Here is a 27,983-nt window from a genome sequence, read left to right as displayed (position 1 = left end):
AGCTGCTGGCTATTCAGAGAAAATATTGCTTCTTAACTTCTCTTCAGTTATTGCTTTTCCAAATTTCCATATTAACGGAAAAAATGATTTTCAAGAGAGTTTTCGCATTGTAACAGAGTTAAGCCCTCTTCCCTCCAAGAGGATCATGGCTCTAAAATAATAGGCTGCTAGCCTAGTGTTTGATCCGCTATTACCAAATTAAGAACGAGAGTGCATAAACTATCAGTACTAATTGATATGCATGAAAGCAACACATATGCGTAAAAATAAGGGTCAGAAAGAGTTTTTGATACCTTTCCGTGTCGGATAAGGGATTGATGCATTAGCCTTGCACTTGCTTTGTAAGTAATAAAGGGGTGAAGGCGAGTCAGGTTCAAAGGCAGCATCAACTAGATAATTTGGTTGAAATAATGGAACTGATGTTGCCTAAAACATGTTTTTTAAACAAAATTCAGAAATTAGCTAGCAAATACGTAGTAAGATGCAATTCCCTATGTACCCATCTTAACAAAAAAAAATCTCATAAAATGCAATGGAACTGAATGAAATATGCATATTTACCAACACTAAACGATCCATGTCAGAAGGGTCTTCCGTGGACACTGGTGGGAACATTTTTTCTGCAATAGCTGTCATTATCATTTATAAGCGGTTATCATGTGTTGGAAAACAGTCACATACATATTGCATAGTGTTCACGGCTAATTTAGAAGGCGGTAATAAATAGTGGTACTGGGAATAAATTTGTATACTTCCTTCGTTTGGAAATACTCGCAACGTTTTGACTTTTTACACTATTCACATATTCTACTTTGACTATCGTTGGTGATTTATATGTTACATAAAACATAATCATGTGGGATCTTGTTAGATTTGTCACAATGTGTATTTTCAAAATATCAATTTTTATAATTTTTGCTTGAAGGGAGTTTAAGATATCAACAATCAAAATTGTACATTGGCATGCGTGAAATTGACAAATGTTGCGAGTGTTCCAAGCGGAGGAAGTATTAAATATGTGATGAAAGACATACCTATGCCCATGGTAATGCTAATTCACTATCTCATTTATTCATAAATATTCATTACCATCCATTAGAACTTGGGGTGGGAATGAAAATCTATGAAGAATATCACAAGTTTAGGTTTAGGTGAGATAGCATTACTATGAACATTATGATGTTACTTTCTTTCCAAGTTACAGTTAAATTTATTACTATTGGCGGCATTTATTACCGGGTACCAATACGCCGTTAATCCCACCATATAGTGATAATAAAACTCTATACGTCCCTTATAAATAGGCCACATCTGGTTGGGGCAATTTTTAAGAAATTACGCTTGTACACAATGTACACCATAAATGTTTCTTCTCCGTTATTTAGTTCTTTAAAGTCTTTCTTCATAGTTCTTACCCAATATCAATGTTTGTTTATTTAATATAAAAAACAAAAAATAGGAAACATCATCTTGTATGAGATCACCTAGTTTCCCTAACTTGCTAAATCAAACTAATATTTTAGATTTGAGAGAAACTGAGTAATTTCAGAGTGTTATCTAGCTAATTTTTAGCTATTTAGCTTGACTCTTTAGGATAACTGTTTTTTACTAGGTGCTAATAGCAAACATGTATACTGTTTAAAGGTTTTTGTATCTATTTCCTACCAAAAATAATCAAGTAAACTAAAAAGAGTTTGATAGAGGGAGAGAGAAAGCATACTCATGACGAAGGATTGATTAGTGCCGGTGAGGAGAAAAGTGGCAGGGCAATTGCCGGAGACTCGGCAAGAAGGAGATGGCAAGTCGGGAAAAGGCATGTATTTGGAGCTGACAGCCCGAGTGGTGTTGGACGGGATATTCAGAGCTGGTGGCCAAGGGGCAGGTTTCTTTATTTCCACCACCGCACCTCCTCTTTGAGCACTCATCTGCTTTAAATAATGCTCCACAAATGCAAAAAATCCAATTATTACAAGTGGAGTTATTAACAGGCAGCAGTTCTGTGACTTGTTTCGTTTCTGCAAAACCAAAACAACATGCACCAAGAAAACAAACACTCTTCATTACTGTCTCCTGCTTATATCTATATATGAAACATGAGAATGTATTCTGCATATATAATTAGAAAATATTATCCTGATGCAATAACATTTTTGTATCCAATTAAATACATAACATGTAAATTTCATACTCTTCCTTGATAAGCATTGTATAAATGAATGATTATAGAAAAAAATGACGTGCTTATTATCAACATTTTGCATGCATCATCGTGGAAGTTCTAACGGTGATGAAGTCAATGCATATGCTCTTAGGGATGGAATGAGGCAACTCACGTACCTGATAGGTAAAACTTTTTCTTAACAAAGCATCAGCCTGAGTAGCAAAGCCGGCATGTCCGGGCGTTGATATCTCCATCGGCTCCATGACCTCAAGATCTTAAACTAGCCCAGCAGAACTCGATTTCGACTGTTAGGGAATTTTGAAGACTGTTTATGTTGTTTGTGCTTCTACATTTATGCCTGTCATAGAAAACAAAAAATCAAGATTTTCCATATGGTTTTTGGAGAAGAAAATATTACTTCAAACTAAATTACTTTTTTTGTTTCTCATTGTGGACAAGAAATTATTCAAAAAAGAAATTAAAGAAACTTTGAGAAAATCAGTGGCCAAGGAATCAGGCTTTTCTTAACCATAAAAAAAACACCTAGTTATTACTATATTTAGAATGGCTAAAATGTAGCTACTCCACTAAAAATAAATATACATGTGTATGTACATATATATTCCAGAGGTTTGATTGACAAGGTTTTTTGCCCTCCATTCTTTTCGAGTTTGGGTTTGGAATATAGTTTAGATAGAAGATGGAGATACAAAGCGGGATCCCTCTGCTAATGCAGCAAATCAAAGCCCTTGTAAAGAAAAATATGTGGTTGGCAGGGAGGAAAAAAACTGCCTTATACCAACTATTTTTCCTTAGTTTCTTCTATATCTTCCTAATGTTTGCCATGGAAAAGATGAATGACGCCATTAACAAATCATACCCAGAAAACCGTGACATGCCGGACCCATCATACAACAACCTCTTGCAGCCGATTCCACAATGCGAGGAGTTTAGTGTAAGGCAGCCCTGCTATGACTTTGTTTGGAGCGGTGAATCGTTAGACTCCAAACGCAGGGTTCAACGCATTGTTGATGCTATCATGGCTAATAATCCAGGTCGACCCATTCCACCTGCTAAGGTATGTCTCATACATGACTGCATTAAGAAGCCCATGATTTCATTACTAATGAAGAAGATGCGCCTCTGTACTTGGAGCCACTGGAACCCAACCCGATTTACCACGTACATTTCAAGATGTGCCTCTTGCAATGTGTGTTACACCAACACTTGGGAGTTGGGAGTACCTAGAAATATCCTAAAAACACTAGCTAGTATCATTTCGGGTCCAAAGATTTTATGCTCCAGAAATCTTTTTTTAAGTTCAGTTTAAGCTAGAATTCATGCATCAAAAAGCATGCATGGGTTTAATTGTTGATCTGGTAATTCTGATTGATGGTAACTATAAATACTGGGAATGCAGGTTAAATCGTTCGGAACTCAAAAAGAAACAGACGCATGGTTCCTCGATAACCCTGCACGTAGCCCAGGAGCTCTGCATATTGTTGACAGAAATACTACAGTCATCAGCTATGGAATTCAGCCCAACTCTTCAGTACTCTATATAGTTCCATTTCAACAAATTTTTCTCAAGTTCCAAATCCCCCTTCAGATTGCAGCAGAGCGGGAAATTGCTCGAACCCTTATTGGAGGTACATCAATTACCAATTCCATACTTTTCCATCCTCAGCTTCGTTATTTCACTTGTTTTACCATTATACATTTCCTTTCATACACTAGATATTATAATCAATGTCCTAACTACCTTTTCTTTCTTTTTTCCCTTCTTTCTCTCATTTCTCCCTTTTTGTGCCTTTGGAAATAATAATCTGGTTTAGATCAGAGTTTCAACTGGACTGTTGGCATGAAGCCGTTTGCACACCCTGCCGCCAAGAAATTAGAGACCCAGCTGTTTTCTGTACTTGGAAAGGCATGTTTACTGCTGATCACCGCGCAGGTTTTCCAGAACCAATTGACCAACTTGGTCATAGAGAAAGAACAAAAACTTCGTCAAGTAAGTTTTTGAACTACTCCCTCACTTCAGACTTCCCAGTTTTCCCAAAAACGTTGTCACCTTTCCTGAATTGATAATGAACACAAAAGGCGTGTTCCAAAATTGTAATACGCCCTTGCTCTAAAGAAGGATGACTCCAAAAATTAAAATGTTTATGACCAAAGGTTAAGACAGAGAGGCAAAAACACAATGTTGATATATTTTCATTGCTCTTGTTTGACAGGCAATGAATATAATGGGGCTATATGATTCTGCCTACTGGCTTTCCTGGCTCACTTGGGAAATTATAATGACGTTCCTAGTTTCATTATTCACAACGATCGTAGGGCTGTGTTTTCGATTTCCATTCTTCACGCGCAATAACTTTCTACTTCTCTTCCTTGCAATGTACCTTAACCTCCTTAGTATGGTAAGTTCACTTATTCCGGCCCTTATTTTTCAAGAGTTAAATTCTATGAATACAAAGAAAATAGGACAAGTCTCAAAATTACCCCAATGGTAAATTACTACCCTTTATTAAGTTATTGGTATCAACTTTCAGCTATTAACAAAACTCTTTCACACAAACTGCAAACTAGAAGCTAACAGGGCCTTAGTTAATAGCTTCTGTTGAGTGTCAATTCCTTCTATCGCTTCTTCAGATTAGAAATTTATAAGTCTTTTTTCCTTTTAGGGGTTTTTCCTGAACTCTTTACATATCTGCTGCTAACCCCACCCCTTGTTGTATACTAATGCTAGACAAGTATTGCCTTCTTGGCGTCTACTTTTCTCAGCCAGTCGCGCTCAGCAAGCCAGGCAACTATTTACGTCATTTTCGGCGGTTTCATCCTTCAGGCAAGACACTTCCCATTTCAGTTTGTGTTTGTGATAGCTAGATATAAATTATAGTCAGAACAGTAATCAGTGGCAAAATTCTGATAGCTAACATGTCCGCCAATATTCCTCCAGTTCGTTGCAAAAATCATGAAAGAAAATAAAATAGTCAAAATCCTCAAGCATATACTGCCAGTGATTCCCTTCAGCAGTGCCATTGATATGCTTACGACATCAGCTTCAAGCAGGGACGATCCAGGAATGAGCTGGAAAGGACGGAATAATTGTCCTGATGCAGATCAGGAGGGCGGGGAAGAATGTGACTTCACAATGGTATGTGTCCAAATGCCAGACTTAAGATCGGGTAATTTCATGCACCCGAAGAAAGGGGGAAAAAAAGAGTGGTGACTACAGGAAGGTTTTCAATTTCATTAATCTTAATGGTCCAAACAGGATGGCATATACATTAGGCTCATAGGAAGCTTCTTTCTGTGGCTTTTCGTGGCATTATATTTCGACAACATACTTCCAAATGAAAACGGCATACCCAAGTCACCATTTTACTTTCTGAACCCGGGATACTGGACAGGAAGAGGAGGATTTGAGGCACTCGGTATAATTCTCCCACGCATAAAAAAGTAATTAGGATATGTTGCCAATGTAGGAATTCTTTGGTTTAATTGTTACATATTATACTTCATTCATCAACTTAACCTTTAATGTTTTAGAAAGTGGCCTTTTCGGCAGTAAAAGTTGGCTTCGAAAACCTGAGATGATCACACCAGATGATGAAGATGTCCTTGAAGAAGAAAACAACATAAAAAAGATGATGGATGGTGGTAGGGTGGATCCAGATGTAGCTGTTCAGGTACAAGGTCTTGTTAAGACTTATCCAGGAAAACTGGATAAGAAGTTTAAAAGATCTCCTCCTTTCCACTCTGTTAAGGTACTAATACTGACAGGGAATTGTATCATCAATCATAAAGAATGGAGGTTACGGAAAGAGAGGGAAGCAGGATTGCATTTCTCTTCCAAATATTTCCAATACTGGAAAGATTTGATTCCTCCTTGCCTCTTCTCTTCCCTACCACCCTCCCCCTTCTCCCCCCCCCCCCCCCTCCAATTTTCACGTCTATACACGGGGAAATGGTTCCTTCACTTCCACTCCCCCTCCCTTCCAAGATTCAGTCCACAATTACGTTCCTTAGTCATACAGAAACATGCACAACCTTTTTGAGCTTCTTTTCCCTTTGCTTTTGCAGAAGTAGCTATGCCTAGTAAACAATTTTATTATTTACCCAAAACAAAAAAGTAAATCCTGTGGGAATGTAGGAAAAAGTGGCTACTACTTTTTATTTTTATCCTCTCTTACGCTTTGCAGGGCTTATGGGTCAACTTCCCTAAGGATCAGCTCTTTTGCCTCCTGGGGCATAATGGGGCTGGAAAGACCACAACTATCAACTGCTTGACTGGTATAACACCAGTGAGTGGAGGAGACGGTAACACAGCTTCTATCTTTATTAATTTCATCACCCTTCCTGCAATCCTTACCCATATACTACTATAATCATTAGATTGACAGCATCTGAATGACAGCATTAATCTATGAGCATTCCGTTCGAAGTTCAGTCGGAATGTCCAATATCCGAAAAATTATAGGCGTTTGTCCTCAGGTTATCCTCAAATTTTCTTCACTTTTTTTATTTTTTGTTGATCAATTCAACAATCCTAGATTACAATTGAATAGCTTTCACTTTCTATAGAAGCATTCTTAAAGATAAAAGGACTGACATTTACTTCTAAAAAAATCCTGCAGTTTGATATCCTCTGGAATGTATTGAGTGGTGAAGAGCACCTTGAACTTTTTTGCAACATAAAAGGCCTAACTCCTGATTCTATCCCAACAGTAAGTACCCAATATAGATCAAACTTCTTGTGGTATTTCTTTTATTTGTGTACAAGAAGGATTGTAAGCATACATATAAAAATCAATATCAATTAAATGTCAAAAATGAATTAGACGAAGATGTAGCTTACTTAGCTAACTGAGCTTTGAGGAAAGGAATACCACATACCAGACAAACTTCTTTTCTCATTTCATGAAATGCTCCAATCACACAACCCCCTTCCCCCTCCTTGTGGTGGTTGGGGGATTTCCATTTACAACTTCCCAATTTCAGTTTTTACTAAGAACCTAAATCTAAAGCTTTGATGGTCACAATCAGATTGTTCACAAATTACTAGAAGATGTGCAGCTGGCTAAATCAGCTAAAGTCCGATCTGGTAGTTATAGTGGGGGGATGAGACGACGTCTCAGTGTTGCAGCAGCCCTTATTGGTGACCCAAAGTTGGTGATTCTCGATGAACCGGTACGGAAATTATTTTACTACTTCCGGGCCTTGCATTTGTTACCTGTTTGTTCACAGAAAAAGGTAACTGCGGTTGACTAATGTTTGACATTGTAGACTACTGGTATGGATCCACTTACTAGAAGACATGTCTGGGACATTATAGAAAGCTCAAAAAGAGGGAGAGCCATTGTTCTAACAACTCACTCAATGGAAGAAGCGGATGTTTTAAGTGATCGTATAGGGATCATGGCAAAGGGAAGGCTGCGTTGTATAGGAACACCAATTCGATTGAAGATGCGATTTGGGACGGGTTTTGTTGCTAATATGAACTTCGGCAACAATGCCGATGAAACGGGTAACAGAGGTCGAGAGAATCTGAAGCAGTTGTTTAAAAGGGTAAGTTGGACAGGAGTGGAGTTTTCAGATCCAAAATGTTCATTGAGCCACCCATCGTTTTGCACTTTTCTCTCTTAACATTGATTATTTATTGCCATGACAGCAATTGAATGTTGAGCCCATGGAGGAGAATAAGTCATATACTACCTATGTCATTCCCCGTGATAAAGAGCTGCTATTAAAGGTAAACACACAGCAAGCCCCAACTACCTCAATCACAGAACGCAAACACTTACCCTACATGTTTAGCAAGCAGAAATCTGAAGTACAAATACCAATTCCATATGCTTATTCTAATTCCAATCCATGCTTTTGATTAAATCAGAAAACATTCGGCGAGGTCCAAGATAGACAAAGTGAATTTGGTATAACGGATATCCAGCTTGGCCTTGCAACTCTAGAAGAAGTCTTTCTGAATATTGCTAAACAGGAAGAGATGGAAAGTGCTGCAGCAGAAGGAAGATTTGTAACTCTGAGTCTAACATCTGGTCCCTCAATACAGGTTAGCTCGTTGTGCTTACAATAATCTTTAGAATAACACACTTTTAAGGTGCAACACTGCAACATCAGGCAGGAGTTCAGTTACTAGTGAACTGATTCTTTTTTCTAACTGACAATGTAAATGCAGATACCCGTTGGAGCCAGGTTTGTTGGGATCCCAGGAACAGAGTCTGCTGAGAATCCTCAGGGAATTATGGTGGAAGTGTACTGGGGACAAGATGATTCTGGTGCTCCAGAAATATTGGGTCACTCACCTGAGAAGCCTATACCACCTGGCCTAAACGTAACTCTCCCCAAGTCAACAACAACAGAACTTCAAGGAATTGTCATTCATCCTAGCCAAGTTTCTGATGAATGTTTTTCCTAGTTGTAAATTAGGTTTTTTATTTTCTTTAGCTTAGAAAATGAAGCATTTGATTGAACGGGGGCATTTGTCTTCTAATTTCTTAGCATATTTGAAATTAGAAAATAGGAAAGAAGGTTGAAGAAAGTGTCTTCTTGATTCCTTGTAAATACTAGAAACAGTGTCAATTTTATTGGAAAGGACTTTGATTTTTTCTTTAATTCTGAAACTCCTCCCCTTTAGCAAACTTGGAAGAGGGTGATTGAGGAGGTATGGTGTCGGATAGGGCGAGTGGAGAGAGAGAACGTATGCCGATGACACGATAGACTTTTGTGTTTTTGCAAACTTTTCTCCCCTATAGCTTGTTTCATTTTACCCATTTTCTTAAGGTTTTGTCAAACTTTTACATTAGTTGTTCTTCACTTTCTTCTTCACTTTTTATTTTATTTTTATTTTTTAAAATGTTTTCAAATTGTGCTTTAATCTGTTTGTTTCTTCTTTGAACCAACATTGTTTTTGTGTCCCTTATTTTTCTTGGCTCACTACCCTCACCTTCACTTTTTATATTCTTTTGTGTTTACTTCTTTACCATAAACTTCACTTTTCTTGGTCCACGTTTCGCTGACGATTCATGTTAGACGACATGAAATCATTTTGGGACTAAGGCTTTGTTGTTGTTGTCGTTGTCGTTGTCGTTTAAAACTCCTCCCAATCCTACCATATTCACATAAACCCCCGTTCTTCAAAAAAGATCCCATAATAGGTGATCTGTTGAAGTACGCATTAAAAAAAGGATTTGCATGAACAATACATTGAAAATCCTTTACAAGGTTTTTACATTATGGTACAACATTTAGTTGATCCCATAGTAAGAACCTTGCATTAGGGAAGTATATATGTAAACATATAGTCACCAATCTACGATAAATTAAGAAATATTCATCCCCTTAGATAAAACATTTCCACCTTCAAATTTCAAACCTTTAGATTAGAGATATGTTTATCAATCTCCTCAAGAGTCAAATCATACTTCAGGATAATATACTAGTATATTACCGCACACCTTTCTTTCAATTGAAATTATAAATGAGCATGCAGCAGAAGAGCAAGTTATCAAAACTAAATGAAACTGACCTCATCAGGCTACGGAGTAGAGTAAGTAGACCACAATCCCTTAATCCTCTCCAAAATTGTGCACAGACAGCTTCCTTCAGAAACTAGATCAATACGTCAAAACCTGTAATAAATAAGTCACATAAAATGGGCACAATCAAGTTTAAATAATTGGAAGCTGACAGTAAACCTCATTACAATTACAACAACAACAACAACATTGGCATATTGTTGTTGTTGTTGTTGATTTATCAGCATACAGCTAGCCTTGGCCTTTTTCTAATGTAACAAACACTACTATGCGCCTATACAACATTGGCATATTCTCGCCGCAATCAAATATACATCCTCCTTTCTAAATATATTGCCCCATTTACCTTTTGAGGAAGTTTCAGAAATTGGCACAATTCCCATTTTAGGAAATCAAATATCTCCTTTCCCACTGCAAATACCCAATATACCCTTGTTAATATTTGTTGCTTTAGTTAATGCTTGCAATCACATGGGTTACTTGGTAATACTCCTTTCTCTCTCTTTCCCCACCCACTATCTGAATTCCCCTGCATTCCCCCCATGGTGCAATTTTACTAGAACAGAGGATTTCACAAACTTTTTGCAGCTGTGACATTTAATTATTGTAACAGTTCTGGGTTCTAGAAAGCATGAGTGCAGATATGTTCAAACCAATTGCTTTTTATTGCAAATAGCTTAAGGCTTTATTTGGTTGGGAGGAATTGGAAGGAAAAGAAAAGAAAGGGAAGGAAAATTAAAGTTTCTTATATTTGGTTCAGAAAATTGTACGGGAAGTGAAAGGAAAGGAAGAGAATTGGAAGGAAAGCTCACTGTATAAAAGTTTCACTTTCCTTTCCTCCCAAAATTGGAGGAATTTGGAAGGAAAGAAAAAACTATATCTGTCAAACAAAATATTAAAGCTTAAACACACGTTTTTTCTTTCCTTCCCTTCTCTTCCTTTACTAATGTTGTACCAAACATGGGATTCCTATCATTTTCTTTCATCGTACCAAACATGGGAAAATATATCTTATTTCCTTTCCTTTCTCTTCCTTTCTCTTCCCTTCCTTTCTCTTCTCTTCCCTTCCTTTACTAATATTGAACCAAATGGGGCCTAAGATGATGGACAAAGCATCAGTTACATATTGACTTCAAGATTCCTTTTGGTTTAAACAACAACAACAACAACAACAACAACAACAACAACGATTTGGGGTCGGCTAACATGAATCATCGTAGGAGATCGTCATTGTCACCAATCAAATCAGGAAGGAGCAGCAAGTAAAAAGAAAAAAAAACAAGGAAGAGAAAGTGGAATTAATGAAAGTAAGATAAGAGAAAAATGTATATACATTATAGAAGAAATATTGTAAGAGATAATAAAAATAAGTAAAGTTTAAAATAAATGAATAAGTAAAATAAGTACATTTCAAAATAGCTTGTAAAATTAAAAAAAATTTAAGAATTTTAAAAATAAAAGAAAAAATAAAAATAAGAATAAAAAATAAAAAATAGAAAGAAACAGAAACATGAAAGCTATATAAGTCAAATTAAGTCATCAATGTATATTCTCTCCCTCCACTCTGTCCTATCCAACGCCATATTTTCCTCGATCCCAAGAAATCTCATATCGTGCTCAATCACCTTACTCCAAGTTTTCTTAGGTCTTCCCCTACCCCTTGCAATTCTATCACTTTGCCACCCTTCTATCCTCCTAACCGGGGCATCACTTGATCTTCTGCTTACATGCACAAACCATCTTAAACGATTTTCCATCATCTTAAACTCAATTGGAGCAACCCCTACTTTCTTCCTAATAATCTCATTCCTCAAACGATCCTTTCTTGTATGCCCACACATCCAACGTAACATGCACATCTCCGCCACATTCATCTTGTGCACGCATGCGCATCTCCGCCACAAATGGAAAGAGAAAGAGTTCTAAATCCCATGATATGTTGGATAATAGAAAGAGGCAGTGACATTGAAAGCAAGCTAAATGGAAAGGTACATATGCACAATTTCTCAAACAATATAATTCAATGCTTCACCATTGCTCTCCTTGACTATATCAGACAAAAAATCAAGCATTTACGTGGATTTAAACCAAAAGGAATCTTGAAGTCAATATGTAACTGATGCTTTGTCCATCCTCTTAAGCTATTTGCAATAAAAAGCAATTGGTTTGAACATATCTGCACTCATGCTTTTTAGAACCCAGAACTGTTACAATAGTTAAATGTCACAGCTGCAAAAGGTTTGTGAAATCCTTTGCAAGCATTAACTAAAGCAACAAATATTAACAAGGGTATATTGGGTATTTGCAGTGGGAAAGGAGATATTTGATTTCCTAAAATGGGAATTGTGCCAATTTCTGAAACTTCCTCAAAAGGTAAATGGGGCAATATATTTAGAAAGGAGGATGTATATTTGATTGCGGCGAGAAAATGCCAATGTTGTATAGGCGCATATTAGTGTTTGTTACATTAGAAAAGGCCAAGGCTAGCTGTATGCTGATAAATCAAACCAAACCCACCAACTGACCTAAAACATTAATCCAAGGGAAAGCTCAACGTACCATGTCCACCTTCACCACCACCCCCAAGAAAATAGGAACCATAACAGGTAAATAAATCTCATCCATTCCATCTATGGGCAATGGGCTTCAACAATTGTCCGAGGCTAAATATTTTCCTCTTGAACCTACCTGTTTGACGACTTGATGAAGGGAAGCAAAAAGGGGGTTGGTTCTTTGAGCCTCAAAACATGGACCTTATCCTTAAGCATCCCTTAATAAATAGCATGGATTCAACTATATTTCTACAGCTTCAAGTACTGCAAGTTCATTGGGAAAGTAGTGTAGCTGGATTCTGATGTAATGTTGCATATGTTTCCTATTTCAAACATTCATCACATCATTTCATGTAAGAGTGTAACGATCTCCCACGGTTCTCCTCTTTGATTGTGTGACTGCATTATCACCTTACAGACCATCTATCTAATTCAGCTCTATAAAATCTTCGGTACCCAAATTCTTGGTATACACATCTCTTACTTGTTCTGGGTATACACATCTTTATAAATCGCATGGTAGCAGGTCTTTTACCCTATGCGAGCATGTTTCAATGTCTGTCACAAAGTACATGCAGACTGAGACCAGAGGCCGGATTTTCAGAGGAGTGGGAGAGAACATCATCTTCAAGAAATCAAATACGGAAACATAAAAGAAAGAACAATACTTCTGGAAGGAAAAAGCACTACCTCGTATTTTCTTTCATTCAAAAATATATTAAAAGATAAATCAAACTTACAATATTTGAGTAGTACAATGACTTCAATCTCCATTCAGGCTACCAAGCTTAGCTGACGGGTGCTGCAGTCTCCAAGTTTGATATAAGCTAATATTCACAATAGTTATCTGTCTCGTCAAATGAAAACATAGCCAAGCCAACAACCACATCATAGATCTCTCTACATCTCGGATGCAATGAGTCAGCAACTAGAAAACTATGTATCCCATCCTCTAGCTCGATCCAACTATATGCTGCAGTTTTCTGCACCTTTTTCTCTCTCAGCATGTTTCTTACTCTTAAAGTGTCTTGCCATCTGCCTGTATTGGCATATGTGTTCGAAAGGAGGATATAGTTACCTGAATTTTCAGGTTCCAGCTCTACCAACTTTGTCAAGGCTATCTCTGCAAACTCGATATTTGAATGAATTCTGCAAGCACTAAGTAAAGTGCCCCAAATGACAACATTTGGCTTCTTCATCTGACATATGAACTCATAAGCTTCATTAAGTCTTCCATATCTACAAAATAGGTCAACAATGCATGCATAATGCTCCACTTCTGGGACAATATCATACTTTGAGTGCATGTTGTGAAAGAATTCAAGACCCAAGTCAACTAGGCCAGCATGGGTGCATGCTGTTAGTAGTGAACCAAATGTAGAACCATCTGGTCTAATGTTGGTTTTTATCATTCTTTTGAAAAGAGTGATAGCATCCATAGCATAACCATTAAAAGCAAGCCCAGTAATCATAGAGTTCCAGGATACAACATCTTTCTCATGCATTTGATCGAACACTTCCCAAGCCTTCTTTATACTTCCACACCTCGAATACATGCACAACAATGACGAAGCAACATAGATGTTCGAGTCAAACCCTTCAGTTTCTATATACTTTTTAATCTGTTCACCAGTTTCTACCGAACCCAGTTGAGCACAAGCTGATAAGACGCTTACTAGAGTTACGTCATTTGGCTTAATTTTCTCATTTGTCATGCACTTGAACAGTTCCAAAGCCTCAACTGCTTTCCCATTTTGAGCATAACCAGCAATCATAGAACCCCACGTAATAGTATCCCTCTCATTCATGCGGTCAAACACTTGCCGTGCTTCATGAACATCCCCACATTTTACAAACATCTCCATCAATGCAGTTGACACAATCATATTAGATACCATATTATTATCATCAACATACTTCTTGAGTCTCAAACCCAACTCTAAATCACCTATGTTACTACAAATAGAGAGCACAGTCGCCACAGTAAATTCAGTAGCTTGAGAATTTTCCTTTTGCATCATTTCAAATATTCTCAAAGCTTCGTGATGATTACCACTATGAGCATAGCAGGAAATCATCGTATTCCATGAAACAACACTTCTCTCCGGCATTTCATCAAACAACCTCCGAGCAGCCAAAACGTCACCAGATTTTGAGTACCCAGACATCAAACAATTATAAGCAATAGCATCTCTATCCAAAATGTCATCAAAAACCAATTTAGCTGATACCAAGTCACCAGACCTAGCATACAAATCCATTAAAGCAGTCTGAACAAAACAATTCGGCTCGAGCCCGAAATTAATAATCAACGAATGAACTTGCTTCCCCAACCCCGACATCAAGAATGCAGAACACGATTTCAAAACCGGCGGAACACTGTAACTAGTGATATGGATATCATTACGACGCATCAAACAAAACATACCCACCGTTTCCTTATAAGAACCAATCTTAGAATACGCTGAGATAAACATATTGTACAACCGTTCATCTGGTTCAGGCATTTCGTCGAACACCTTGCGTGCATAATTCAAATGGGTCAAGTTAAGCAACCTCTGTACAAAAGGAAGAGAGAGAAAAGGGTATTTGGTAATAATCACAGCATGGATTTGTTTGAGCTGGTTTACATGATGCGAAGAGCGCAGAATATCTGAAATTTTTGAAATTTGGAAATGGCGCACCATGTCAAAGAAATTTTCAAATTTTGGAAATGGCGGGAAACAGCCGTTAGAAAGGGTTCAGAAGTTAGCGGCTGAACTGCATAATGATATGGCGGTGGTTACTTGTTATGCCGCTGCTTCCGCCGCCGTAGTTTGTACTTTCATAGTGGACTAATGCGCTTGAAAATGGCAGAGTACCTCAACTCCTCAGCTGCGAACAAATTAGAAGGGGATTTGTGTATTACGAATTTACTTAATTATTATGAGGGTTTCTCAGCCCATAATGGCTTGCGTCCAAAATGGATACAAGTACCATTATAAAAATATAAACTAGTTAAATTTTAAAGGAGAAGTGTCCAAAATGAGCTGGAATGGTACTTTTGCACCGTAACGGGGAACGGGATGTTCTGAAATTTGAGGGGGGAAAACATGGTGGGAAAATTTCGCCAATTTGCAGGAAAGATTTTCGCGAAAAGTTGGAGGGAAATATTTCCACGAAATTCCTTCGAAGGCAAGCGTTCCTCTGTTGCTTCAACAGGAGAGAGAAAGAAACCAGAACAAAATCAGAGAGAAAGATAAGGGGAGATGGAGATAAGGGATGGTACCAACTTATAGAGAACCCCAATACTCCCAATTTTCAACTGATTGAAAATGTATTTGAAGTTTGGTTCTTCATTGAAATTAAAGTCGAAATTCAAAGAGTATTAACTTGAAGATGAAAATGTATTCATAAATGGAAATGTATCGATTTATGAAAGACAAAATATACTACATTTGGACTTAACAAGTACCATTGATTAACTGGTAAAAAAGAGAAAATACTGTATGTGTACCAATATAGATATTGGTACTATATATGTACCATACTTTAGATATGTAACAAAGAAGTTAACATATGATACTAAATTTCAAATTTAGTACACTAGAAATACGTTTAAACTTAGGTTGGTACTTCAGTTGTACCATTCCGTACCCGTTTTGAGGGAACGGTATGATATATGTACCAAATTTACGACCCGACATAAATTCAGGTATTTTATTTATACCAAATGTGAAATGAACTATATTTGGTATTAAAATAATACTATATTCAAAAAAATTTATATTTGGTACGTATTATGTACCATAATAATTTTACGAAGAAAGTCAATAAGATAATACCAAATCTTGAGAATATTTTTTACCTTTTCAAGGTCCTATTTGTCAGAGGAGATTGGTTCCCCTTATTCCGACACGTTATTGGCCTGCCAAAATATCCCAAAAAAAGGGGGGAAATTATGGAAATAGAAGGGCGGGAAAATAGAAAGTACAGTATAAAACGAATTTTAGGGGTTTATTGTTTTAGGAGAGATAAAGAAAGCAGAGTTGAATTTGGTATTCCTACAAAAATCAAAAGTTGGTCGCACATCATTGAGCAAGTTTAAGGTATGTGCTTGTCTTAATTATGTAAATCAATATATGAATTTTGCATATTCAATTAATGAATTAGGGTAATCAGTTATTGATAAATTGCAATTAAGTTTTGTACTTGAGCAAAACAAATTATGAGCAAAACAAATTATTGGTAATTTGTAAGAATTGAGGCATGATTATTAATTAAGTATGAATTATAATAATCTGTATTGATAATTAAATAAGTGGGAATGTATAAGCCTTGAGAATGGATAATGATTTTTAGGTATTGAAATCTTTGTTAGGGTTAGGGTTTTGAAAGGGGTTTTTACTTAATTGAAATGTAAAATGTTGCAGAAATATGGTTGAATTTGTTGGGAATGATAATGAGGATGTAATTGAGGATGTAATTGAAGAAGTACACATTACGGATGATGAAGAAGAAAATGGAGCCGATGATGATGTAGTGAGTCCTCCAATTGTTGGGATGGTATTCCAGAGTTGGGAAGAAGTGGATACGTACTACAAAAGGTATGGGAGACAACAAGGATTTGGCATACTCCGTGCTGCAGGGTCGTATGTGCAAAAGGGGGGGGGGCAAAATCTAAGGAACTGAGGGGATACTTGTGGAAGTGTGAATGTTATGGTCGTGCAGTGTATAGGCGTCGGGTTGAGGGGAAAAGGGTTTACTCAACTAGGGATGAGCTTGGCACCAAAAGGTCAAAGAAATGTGATTGCCCTGTTCTAATGTATTGCAACAGGACCAAGGATGGGGAATGGGTGGTTAAAAGGGCAGTTAATGAGCATAAGAACCATTGTCCAACACCGAGGAAATCTAGGTATGTTCCTAGGTATCGACAGGAAGACATCACCTCTCTTGTAAAGAGGAAGTTGTTTAATGACTACAACTCGGGTGCTAACGTTCCTCAGATATTTAACTGTCTAGCTAGCGAGAGGAATGGAGTTGAGAACGTGACATTCACCAAAAAAGATCTTCAAAACATCATTGCTAGGGATAAGGCAGAAAAAGATGAAGGAGGGAGATTGGAATGCAATGTGGAAGTACTTTAAAGCGATGTCTACTGACAATGAAAATTTCTTTCACAAGCATAGGGTGGGTGAGGATAACATATTAAAGGATGTGATGTGGGTAGATGCTAGGAGTAGAGCTGCTTACGAAGAGTTTGGAGATGTTGTAGTGTTTGACTCCACCTACTTAACAAACGAGTATGACTTGCCATTTTCTAACTTTGTTGGGGTTAATCACCATGGTCAAACCATTCTGCTTGGGTGTGCATTGTTATCCCATGAAGATTCAGAGACCTTTGAATGGTTATTTACCGAGTGGTTGTCATGTATGTCTAACAAAAAACCCATTAGTTTTCTTACTGACCAAGACGCTGCCATGAGGAAGGCCCTACGAGAAGTAATGCCTGATGTCCGACATCGATGGTGCTTGTGGCACATACTTACCAAGTTCAGTCACAAACTTGGAAAATACAATGACTATGAGCTGTTCAAAGTTGAGCTTCATAATGTGATTTACAACAGCCTTACCAAGAATGAATTTGAAGTGCAATGGACTGATGTAATCAAGAAGTATAAACTGGAGGGTGAGATTTGGCTTGCAGGTAATTCCATAATTATATTTTTCATTATTTCATATATGGTACATTAATTAAAAAACCATATGGTACATTTTCATGTAGACACACATTTTCCTGCAGAAAAAACAGACCTTAAGATGTTCAAGACTTGTTTATGTTGATTTCCTTTTGCTACTATTTCAGGATTATACCATGGAAGGGAAATGTGGGTGCCTGCATTTATGAACGGGATGTTTTGGGCTGGAATGAAGAGCACTCAAAGATCCGAAAGCATAAACAGGTTCTTTGATGGGTTCGTTGATAAGCACACTCGATTGTTTGAGTTTGCTCCATTTTATATTAAAGTAGTGGAATCTAGAGCTAACGATGAGCAACAGGCTGATGCAGCTGACCAAAGGGCAGTTCGCCCGTTGGCCACCCAATTTAGTGTTGAGAGAGCCTTTAGAAAGGTGTACACAGATGCAAAATTCCTCGAGGTTCAAGAGCAGTGCAATCGTGTACTGTACCTTACTTCTCTTGAGACTACTATGGTGTCAGCTGAAGTTGCACATCATAAGCTGGAGGACAGAGTGTGGGTGTTGTGTAAGGAAACCCGCAAGGAATTTTCAACAAAGTACAGGCGGAATTATATCGTGCAGATAAATTTGGAGACTAAATTGGCAGAGTGCGAATGCAAGCTGTTTGAAAGTGACGGTATACTTTGCAGGCACATTATAAAAGTGTATGACATGCATGACATTCAAGATGTCCCAGATGTTTATATTCTTCGTAGATGGAGGAAAAATGTGTCAAGGAAGCACTCGCGCGTGAAGGTGGTGTACCATGATCCAAGTAAGACCGAAGATGTCATGAAGCATGATAAATTAATGCTAGCATACGAGCCAATCAGTTTGAAGGCGTCAACGAATCCCGAGTGCATTAAAATCGTGATGGATACATTGAAGGTGTTGGAGAAGCGGTTGGATCAACAGTTGATTGGTGTGGAAGATATGGATGCTGATGAGACACAGGATGATGTTGGTACTCCTGGTTTGTCTCAAACCAACAAGAAGAGGGAAACTACTCCAAAATCTGTTACCAATGGGTGCAGTCAAACCAAAAACAAGAGGACCACCAAAAGTACCCCTAAGTCTGTGAACAAACGAAACAAATGTGCAACACCTCCTGATAACGTCATGGTGAATGATCCTGTGGCAAGAAATAAACCACATAGGACACCAAGTTGTAGGCACCGTTCTTGTGTTGAGCCAAAAAAGAAAACACCCATAAGGAGAAGGAGAAGCAAAACAAATGATGTTGCTGGTTGCTCACAGGAACCTCCCACGCGGGTATTACAAATGTATTTATAGTACTTGTTACGTTGCAGTTCATATGTCCAAACCATTAACTTTGATTTGACTTATTCTTATTCAGGGCGCTGATGATGTTGAGTTGACACACACTTCTGCTGGGGGTATTGAGATGTTATCTCAAGATGGGTTAGTTGGGTATTTCACCAGCATAGTTGGAGGAGATGATGGACTTGACATTGTTGGTGATGTTGGTGATGTTGGTGATGATGGACTTGGACTTGACAATGTTGATGATCTTTTATGCCGAAATTCTCTTGGGTGGGATAAGTGATTTTCGAAGTCAAAACTATGAAGAGGAAAATAGGTTTAACAATGAAATTGTTTATGTGTTGTTGTTCATTTCAGATATTTGAATGATCTATATGTATGTGTTTCTGTGTATGTGTTTGAATGGGATAGAATCTATATTTATGTGTTGTTATTACCACAACTTTGCGATCCTTACTGTCATTATTCAAGACTTAAAAAGTACTAATAAACCTAATTTGGTACAAATACTGTACCAAATACATCACACATAACCCAATTTGGTACAAAAATTCCAAAATCTTTAACAAAGATACCCTAATTTGGTACAACAAATGTAACAAATTCAACATGCGTGGGCTGTATTTGAATAACTAGGGTACCAATTTTTAAAAGTCCCTAATCCATACTTAATTTTTAAAAGTCCCTAATTAGTGTCCAGTAATCCATACTTAATTTTGTTGTATTAAATCTATGCCCTTCCATTTTTTGATTCCTGTTTTTGAAAAAATACGTTTAATGTGTAGAACCGACATGTACAAATGAAATACCTAACCCTAACCCTAAACCCTCAAACCCTAAAGTAATTACCTATTACCGATATGTACAAATGACAACGGATCTATATCGATTTTCTTTTGTAAGCAATTCGGTTGGTGATGCGGGAATTCATTTCCGATTGGGAGAATATTTAATAATTCCCAATTCATTTCCGTTTTCGAACAAAATTGTAATGTATCCGATTTTGACAATATATTTCTATTTCTGAAAATATTTCAATTTCCGGAAACATTTCCGAGGACTCCGGCAATATTTCAATTTTCGAAAATATTTTCTGATACGTACCATGTTTCCGTTTCCGGCAACATCTACGTCTTTGATAGGATACGATCCATATTTCCGTTTCCTGGAATACAACCGGCCTCTAGCTAGGCATACGGTTCACCAACACTTATTAGACTACTTAACCTTAAATGGATACTTGGGCATTATTTCCTTCACATTGACCCTTAACCCTTAGTAGTTTCGAAGCATTAGGGTGCGTTATGTTCAACTTATTTGACCTGAACTTATCTGAACTTATCTGAACTTACACGTTTCCCACTTTTCCACACCATTTTCGCACTTTTCTATAAATCATTAATTAAGGTTCAAATAGTAAATAATAAGTAATAATAAATTAATAATATTTAATAATTAATAATTAATAAATAATAAATAAGTCGTTGAATATTGAATAAATAAGTCGTGCAAATAGTAAGCGTAAAGAACATTAAGGAATGTAGGTAGTAATAAATAATTATTAATACATAATAAATAATAAATAATAAATAATGAATAATAAATAATAAATAATACATAATAAATAATAATACATAATAAAAATAAAATTTAAATAATTAATGTCTATTAATTACTTAATAATTATAAGTTAATAATTAATATTTAATAATTATGTAGTGAATAATTGTTATTAATTATTAATTATTAATTATTACTTATTAATCAGTAATTATTAAGTAATTAATAATTACTAATTAATAATTAATACTTATTTATTAATAATTAATAATTAATTGGAACTAATTGGAATTTATCTGAAGTTATTGGAACTTATTGAAACATATTGAAACTTATCTGAATTTATCTGAACGAACTTATTGGACTTGAAACTTATTTTTATAAGGTACCCTTAGTGAACATCTATGTACTGTTCTCTATGTCCTTTTTTGTAATGGTACCTAGCGTTTGTATAGTTTTGTTAGATACTATCGTCATTTGGTACTTATACTTTTATAAATATGATAGATACTAGTGAATTTGGTACGTTAAATTTTACAAATATGTCAAGTTCGTACTTTGTCCTTAAAAAATGATTCAACCATTGGGGCTTAAAATTGTCCTTATAGTGTTTTTTTTATGGGCGGGATATTTGACTAACACTTAAATTTCAAAAAAGTTATTATTCAAAACAAAGACACTTGTCGATTCCACAGTACAAATAACTTAATATTAAACCCATATTTTAATTTAAAAATAAAATTATTATAGGAAAATCCTTTCTCTCTCCTGTCATTTCTACTTGTGTATTTTCTCTCTCCTGAAGTGTCGCAGTTCTTCGACTTCCCCACTTCGACTTGCCTTGTCGACGGCGTTCACCAAATCCACCACCCAGGTATCAAAGTCGAAATTTTCTTTACAATTTCAGTATTTCAATTTGAATCACTACTTGTTCCCAATTCAATTGTTCCCAATTTCCATTTAGGGTTCCCTAAATGGAATTAACAAATCCATATTGAATTTTGTATGAGTTTTTGTCGTTGGTTGTATGGTGATTTGACAGTAGTACATAGTAATTGTAGTAAAGTTTATGAGAAGACCCAATTCAAAAGATGTCGTTTATAAATTAGGGTTCCTAAATTAGGGTTCTTACAAATTGAGTAATGTATGGTTAGTTTTTGCGTTCTTTGTTTGGGAATTGACATCAGTATTGAGTAGTTGTACTCAACTATTTCTAAAGGCCCAGTTGTACATTTCTCGTTTCTAAATTGGGTTTGGTAAAACTGAAGTGCTGTAGTCAAATTGATTACTGTATGGTACTTTTTGTGTCCGTTGTTGGTGATTTGAGATGCATATAAAGTAATTGTAGTTAACCATTTTGCGTAATGTTTGGTTTTTTTGTGTGTTTGTTGTTGGTAATTTGAGATGAGTATAAGTATTTGATTTTGTGTCCCTATTTATTATTTTCACAGTGTCATGAGGAAGGGACTAGTTCATAGTCATACGAAGAGAAAAATGGGGAATAATGTCATTGAATATGAGGGAACTTCAAAGTCCAAATACAAAAAACATAAATCCTTCGAGGACTTTGGGGATGATGAACTGTGTAAGTACTTCACCAGTGACTTGAGTGTACTTCCTATTCATAAACCGCCAACGAAAAAGAGTAGGGCGGTCGTAGATGAAGATTCGTACGAAGACGAAAGTCAAGATGAGGGTGATGAGGACTATGAAGCTGAGGAGACTAACTATGATGAAGTTGAGAATTCTGATGAGGAGTACGATGAAGTGCCAGAGCGAGAGACACATCCAATTAAGAGGGGATACAAACAACAAGTGTCTCGGAAAATATTACCCAAGCAAGGTGTAAAAAGGAGACGACTTCCTACCCCAAAGCCACGGCCACAGGTAAAGCAATGCAGCAGGAGTGAGTCATTGTAATTGGTTCCCCTGTTGATTGGCAAAAATGAATTCTAAATATATTTGTTATTGGTATTCAGGAGCAGCAATACGTTGTGAGAAGAACCAAAGGTCTGTCAGGTCTGTCAAACGGGGAACAAGTTAAGAGGGAAGAGTTATGTGTTGCGACGTGTTAGGTTATGATACATATGACATTACATAGATCATGCGGAAACAACCATTAACCCAGGAAACATATTATTTACACATAATCATTTAGCATAGTTTAGATGCATACTCTTTGTTGCGTGCCTTCCCTAGCTGCGCCCGAACCGAACAAGAACAAGTCTTTTAGGACTCCAAGTGTCGTCCCTCCGTAGAAAGTCCACAGCACGTCCGGATCCGCCTTAAGATTGACCAACTAGAATCGCCCTTAAGGTACTCAGAAAATTCGGCACTTTTGGGGCAAGATGGGTGTTTGAATTTTCTCTCAAAAAACTCACTTTTGAATACTTTGAAACTTGTGTATAAATTATGACCCCTAGGCCTTTATTTATAGAGTTATGGAAAAGGAATCGTAATCCTAGTAGGATGCGAATTAATTGGAATTAGAATTCTACATGAATTCTACTTAATCAATTTATCCAATAGGAATAGACATTTAATCATACACTGACTCTTGCAGATTCAGGAATCTCGCATGAGCTCAAACTCACACACACACGGCAGCCACAAGGGCTGCCCACGCATGCGAGCAGCAGCCCACGCAGCGCGGCCCACGCATGCGTGGCCTTGTGCGCGCTGGGCTGTGGCGTGCGTGCTTGCTGGGCGATGGCCTGGCTTCGTGCTGGGCCTTCGTCCGGCAGGCCTCGTCCGATGCTAATTCGTACGATACGCTTCCGATTAAAATTCCATTTCCGGAATCTATTTCCGATACGAACAATATTCAATATTTCCGATTCCGGAATTAATTTCCGTTTCGAACAAATATTTAATATTTCCGTTTCCGGAATTATTTTCCGATTCCGGTAATATTTCCGATTCTGACAATATTTCCGTTTCCGGCAATATTTCCGATTCTGGTAATATTTCCATTTCCAATAATATTTTCCGATACGTACCATGTTTCCGTTTCCGGCAACATCTACGACTTGGATAATATTCATATTTCCGATACGATCCATATTTCCGTTTCCGGCAATATCATCGTTTCCGGAGTATTCATTTCTTGCCTGTGACGATCTTAGCTCCCACTGAAACCAAGATCCGTCGGTTCCGAATATTCATAGATGGAGTATTTAATGCCATTAAATACTTGATCCGTTTACGTACTATTTGTGTGACCCTACGGGTTCAGTCAAGAGTAAGCTGTGGATTAATATCATTAATTCCACTTGAACTGAAGCGGCCTCTAGCTAGGCATTCAGCTCACTTGATCTCACTGAATTATTAACTTGTTAATTAATACTGAACCGCATTTATTAGACTTAACATAGAATGCATACTTGGACCAAGGGCATTATTTCCTTCAGTCTCCCACTTGTCCTTAGGGACAAGTGTGCATTTCCTAATTCCTTTGTCGCTCGATGCTTGCTCTTGAACATAAGGTAAGAGTTGTCATCCTTATTATGTCCAGAGGTGTTCCTCGGTTTCAGAGTTCAACTGATCAAATAAACAGATAATCATAGCCTATGATTCATCCGAGCACGGCCATGCATTTCACAGTTTCTAGCTCTCCGAGTGGCCTTGTACAACTTTTAAGCATCTCATCCCGATTTATGGGAGGACAATCCCAATCTTGCGATCTTGAGATTAGACTTCGTTTGATAGGTGATTACCTGAGCGTTGCCTTTATAGCCTCCTTTTACGGTGCGACGGTTGGTCAACGTCAAAGCAACCAGTTCTCAAACAAGTAATCTCAAATCACTCAGGTATTGAGGATTTAGTGTCTAATAATTTAATGAAATTTACTTATGACAGACTTTCATCTCTTACAGTAAAGTTTCATAGGTCTTGTCCGATACTAGTCTTCCCAAAGTAAGTATCTATGCAAATGATTATGACATTGCCATGTCCACATAGTTCAAGAAACAGAACTACTAGTCATCTTGCATTCTAATCGTCTAACGTTTTCTATGCGTCCAATTTTATAGAAAACTCCGACTAGGGACCATTTTCAACCTTTGACATTCAAGTTCACTTGATAGACATTTCTTAGTCACAGGACTGGTCCTGACAGTCTATCTTGAATATATCGTCAAGTTGAAGGGACTCATCATTTAATAAACCACAAATTAAATGGAAAAATGAATTCCTTTCATTTATTGTGAATGATTAACCAATAATGTTTTACAAAGATTTAAACTCTAAAACTTTAAAACATTAAACAGAGACATCAAAGCCATTCTCCAATATGCTTGATTCCCATAGCTGCAGTGTGCGAGTTGTGCTTCGCTTGCGGCAGAGGTTTAGTTAATGGATCTGATATGTTGTCATCAGTTCCAATTTTGCTTATCTCGACTTCTTTTCTTTCAACGAACTCTCGTAGAAGGTGAAATCTACGAAGTACATGCTTGACTCTCTGGTGGTGTCTAGGCTCTTTTGCCTGTGCAATAGCTCCGTTATTATCACAATACAGGGCTATTGGTCCTTTAATGGAGGGGACTACACCAAGTTCTCCTATGAACTTCCTTAGCCATATAGCTTCCTTTGCTGCTTCATGTGCAGCAATGTACTCCGCTTCAGTTGTAGAATCCGCAATGGTGCTTTGCTTAGCACTTTTCCAGCTTACTGCTCCTCCGTTGAGGCAGAAGACAAACCCAGACTGTGATCTGAAATCATCTTTGTCGGTTTGGAAACTTGCGTCCGTATAGCCTTTAACAATTAATTCATCATCTCCACCATAGACCAGGAAGTCATCTTTGTGCCTTTTCAGGTACTTCAGAATATTCTTGGCAGCAGTCCAATGCGCCTCTCCTGGGTCTGACTGGTATCTGCTCGTAGCACTGAGTGCGTACGCAACATCCGGGCGTGTACATATCATAGCATACATTATTGAACCAATCAATGATGCATATGGAATCCCATTCATTCGTCTACGCTCATCAAGTGTTTTTGGGCACTGAGTCTTGCTTAGAGTCATTCCATGAGACATGGGTAGGTAGCCTCGCTTGGAGTCCGCCATCTTGAACCTATCAAGCACCTTATTGATATAAGTGCTTTGACTAAGTCCAATCATCTTTTTAGATCTATCTCTGTAAATCTTGATGCCCAATATGTACTGTGCTTCTCCTAGATCCTTCATCGAAAAACATTTCCCAAGCCAAATCTTGACAGAGTTCAACATAGGAATGTCATTTCCGATAAGCAATATGTCGTCGACATATAATACTAGGAAAGCAATTTTGCTCCCACTGACCTTCTTGTATACACAAGATTCGTCCGCGTTCTTGATGAAACCAAAGTCACTGACTGCTTCATCAAAACGTATATTCCAGCTCCTGGATGCCTGCTTCAATCCGTAGATTGACTTCTTTAGCTTGCATACCTTTTTAGCATTCTTTGGATCCTCAAAACCTTCAGGCTGTGTCATAAACACAGTTTCTGTTAAAACGCCGTTTAAGAAAGCAGTTTTGACATCCATCTGCCATATTTCGTAATCGTAATATGCAGCGATTGCTAACATTATTCGAATAGACTTTAGCATTGCAACTGGTGAAAAGGTTTCATCGTAATCCACACCGTGGACTTGCCTGTAACCTTTCGCAACCAATCTAGCTTTGAAAACTTCAAGTTTCCCATCCTTGTCCTTTTTCAGTTTGAAAACCCATTTGCTTCCAATGGCTTGGTAGCCATCTGGCAAATCGACCAAATCCCATACTTGGTTTTCAGACATGGAGTCTAATTCAGATTGCATGGCTTCTTGCCATTGCTTGGAGCTAGGGCTCGTCATAGCTTGCTTGTAAGTCGCAGGTTCATCACTTTCAAGTAATAGAACGTCATAGCTCTCGTTCGTCAAAATACCTAAGTACCTTTCCGGTTGAGATCTATATCTTTGCGATCTACGCGGGGTAACATTTCTAGATTGACCATGATTCTCACCAGATTCTTCTAAAGGTCTCTGAGTTTCATCCTGAATGTCATCTTGAGCATTCTCTAGAGTTTGTTGTTCGACTTGAATTTCTTCGAGGTCTACTTTTCTCCCACTTGTCATTTTGGAAATATGATCCTTCTCCAAAAAGACACCATCTCGAGCAACAAACACTTTGTTCTCAGATGTATTGTAGAAGTAATACCCCTTTGTTTCCTTTGGATAGCCCACAAGGATACATTTGTCAGATTTTGGATGAAGTTTGTCTGAAATTAATCGTTTGACGTATACTTCACATCCCCAAATCTTAAGAAAAGACACATTTGGAGGCTTTCCAAACCATAATTCGTATGGAGTCTTTTCGACAGCTTTAGACGGAGCTCTATTTATAGTGAGTGCAGCTGTATTTAGTGCATGTCCCCAAAATTCTAATGGAAGTTCGGCCTGACCCATCATTGACCTGACCATGTCTAGCAAGGTTCTGTTCCTCCGTTCTGACACACCGTTCCATTGTGGTGTTCCAGGAGGAGTCAATTCTGATAGAATTCCACATTCTTTTAGATGGTCATCAAATTCATAGCTCAGATATTCACCGCCTCTATCAGACCGCAGTGCCTTAATCTTCTTGCCTAATTGATTCTCTACTTCACTCTGAAATTCCTTGAATTTGTCAAAGGATTCAGACTTATGCTTCATTAGGTAGACATAACCATACCTACTGAAGTCATCAGTGAAAGTGATAAAGTAGCTGAAACCACCTCTAGCATTTGTACTCATTGGTCCACATACATCTGTATGGATTAAACCCAATAGTTCATTTGCTCTTTCTCCAACTTTAGAGAAAGGTTGCTTTGTCATTTTGCCAAGTAAACATGATTCGCATTTACCATAATCCTCTAAGTCAAATGGTTCTAGAATTCCTTCTCTTTGAAGTCTTTCTGAGCGTTTCAAGTTTATATGGCCTAATCGACAATGCCACAGATAGGTGAGATCTGAATCATCCTTTTTGGCCTTTTTGGTATTTATGTTATATACTTGTTTGTCGTGATCTAATAAATAAAGTCCATTGACTAATCTAGCAGATCCATAAAACATCTCTTTAAAATAAAACGAACAACTATTGTCTTTTATTATAAAGGAAAATCCCTTAGCATCTAAGCAAGAAACTGAAATGATGTTTT

The 27,983-nt window shown here is 37.4% G+C and overlaps 4 protein-coding genes across 11 annotated transcripts in view; 2 read left to right on the top strand and 2 right to left on the bottom strand.

Moving 5' to 3' along the window:
- LOC110799138 (ABC transporter A family member 10) overlaps positions 1 to 13,150 on the bottom strand; it is a 28,881-nt gene extending 15,731 nt beyond the window's left edge. Inside the window, exons 1-6 of one of the 8 annotated variants that reach the window (XM_022004346.2) lie at positions 13,013 to 13,047; positions 9,711 to 9,813; positions 2,338 to 2,519; positions 1,721 to 2,015; positions 562 to 629; positions 294 to 426 (exon numbers count right to left, since the gene is read on the bottom strand). In XM_022004346.2, coding sequence (XP_021860038.1) covers positions 294 to 426; positions 562 to 629; positions 1,721 to 2,015; positions 2,338 to 2,424 — 583 coding nt within the window. In that variant the 5' untranslated portion in view covers positions 2,425 to 2,519; positions 9,711 to 9,813; positions 13,013 to 13,047. Of the gene's footprint in view, positions 1 to 293; positions 427 to 561; positions 630 to 1,720; positions 2,016 to 2,337; positions 2,520 to 3,041; positions 5,445 to 7,060; positions 7,458 to 9,710; positions 9,814 to 12,245; positions 12,884 to 13,012 lie in introns of those variants that run through there. The other 7 variants (XM_056830489.1, XM_056830488.1, XM_056830493.1 and 4 more) reach the window with 7 other exon arrangements.
- Positions 2,843 to 8,797, top strand: LOC110798595 (ABC transporter A family member 2). The gene is made up of 16 exons (XM_056830487.1): positions 2,843 to 3,239; positions 3,582 to 3,810; positions 3,997 to 4,172; positions 4,396 to 4,581; positions 4,911 to 5,006; positions 5,121 to 5,318; positions 5,439 to 5,598; positions 5,714 to 5,931; positions 6,367 to 6,484; positions 6,582 to 6,658; positions 6,802 to 6,891; positions 7,211 to 7,354; positions 7,451 to 7,732; positions 7,836 to 7,916; positions 8,058 to 8,234; positions 8,361 to 8,797. The coding sequence occupies exons 1-16, from the start codon at positions 2,862 to 2,864 to the stop codon at positions 8,598 to 8,600; spliced, it is 2,850 nt and encodes a 949-aa protein (XP_056686465.1). The 5' UTR covers positions 2,843 to 2,861; the 3' UTR covers positions 8,601 to 8,797.
- On the bottom strand, positions 12,923 to 15,213 carry LOC110799160 (pentatricopeptide repeat-containing protein At1g08070, chloroplastic-like). The gene has a single exon (XM_022004375.2). It carries the CDS (start codon positions 14,957 to 14,959, stop codon positions 13,100 to 13,102), a length of 1,860 nt encoding a protein of 619 aa, XP_021860067.1. The 5' UTR covers positions 14,960 to 15,213; the 3' UTR covers positions 12,923 to 13,099.
- Positions 15,214 to 17,402: 2,189 nt separating this feature from the next.
- Positions 17,403 to 19,557, top strand: LOC110788352 (protein FAR1-RELATED SEQUENCE 5-like). The gene is made up of 3 exons (XM_056829354.1): positions 17,403 to 17,958; positions 18,118 to 19,262; positions 19,348 to 19,557. Exons 1-3 carry the CDS (start codon positions 17,403 to 17,405, stop codon positions 19,555 to 19,557), a joined length of 1,911 nt encoding a protein of 636 aa, XP_056685332.1.
- The last annotated feature ends 8,426 nt before the right edge of the window (positions 19,558 to 27,983 follow it).

This window comes from Spinacia oleracea, chromosome 5, assembly GCF_020520425.1.
Source record: "Spinacia oleracea cultivar Varoflay chromosome 5, BTI_SOV_V1, whole genome shotgun sequence".
Lineage (NCBI taxonomy): Eukaryota > Viridiplantae > Streptophyta > Magnoliopsida > Caryophyllales > Amaranthaceae > Spinacia > Spinacia oleracea.
Note: the sequence above shows the minus strand (reverse complement) of the source record. Positions and strands in the feature narration are given on the sequence as shown.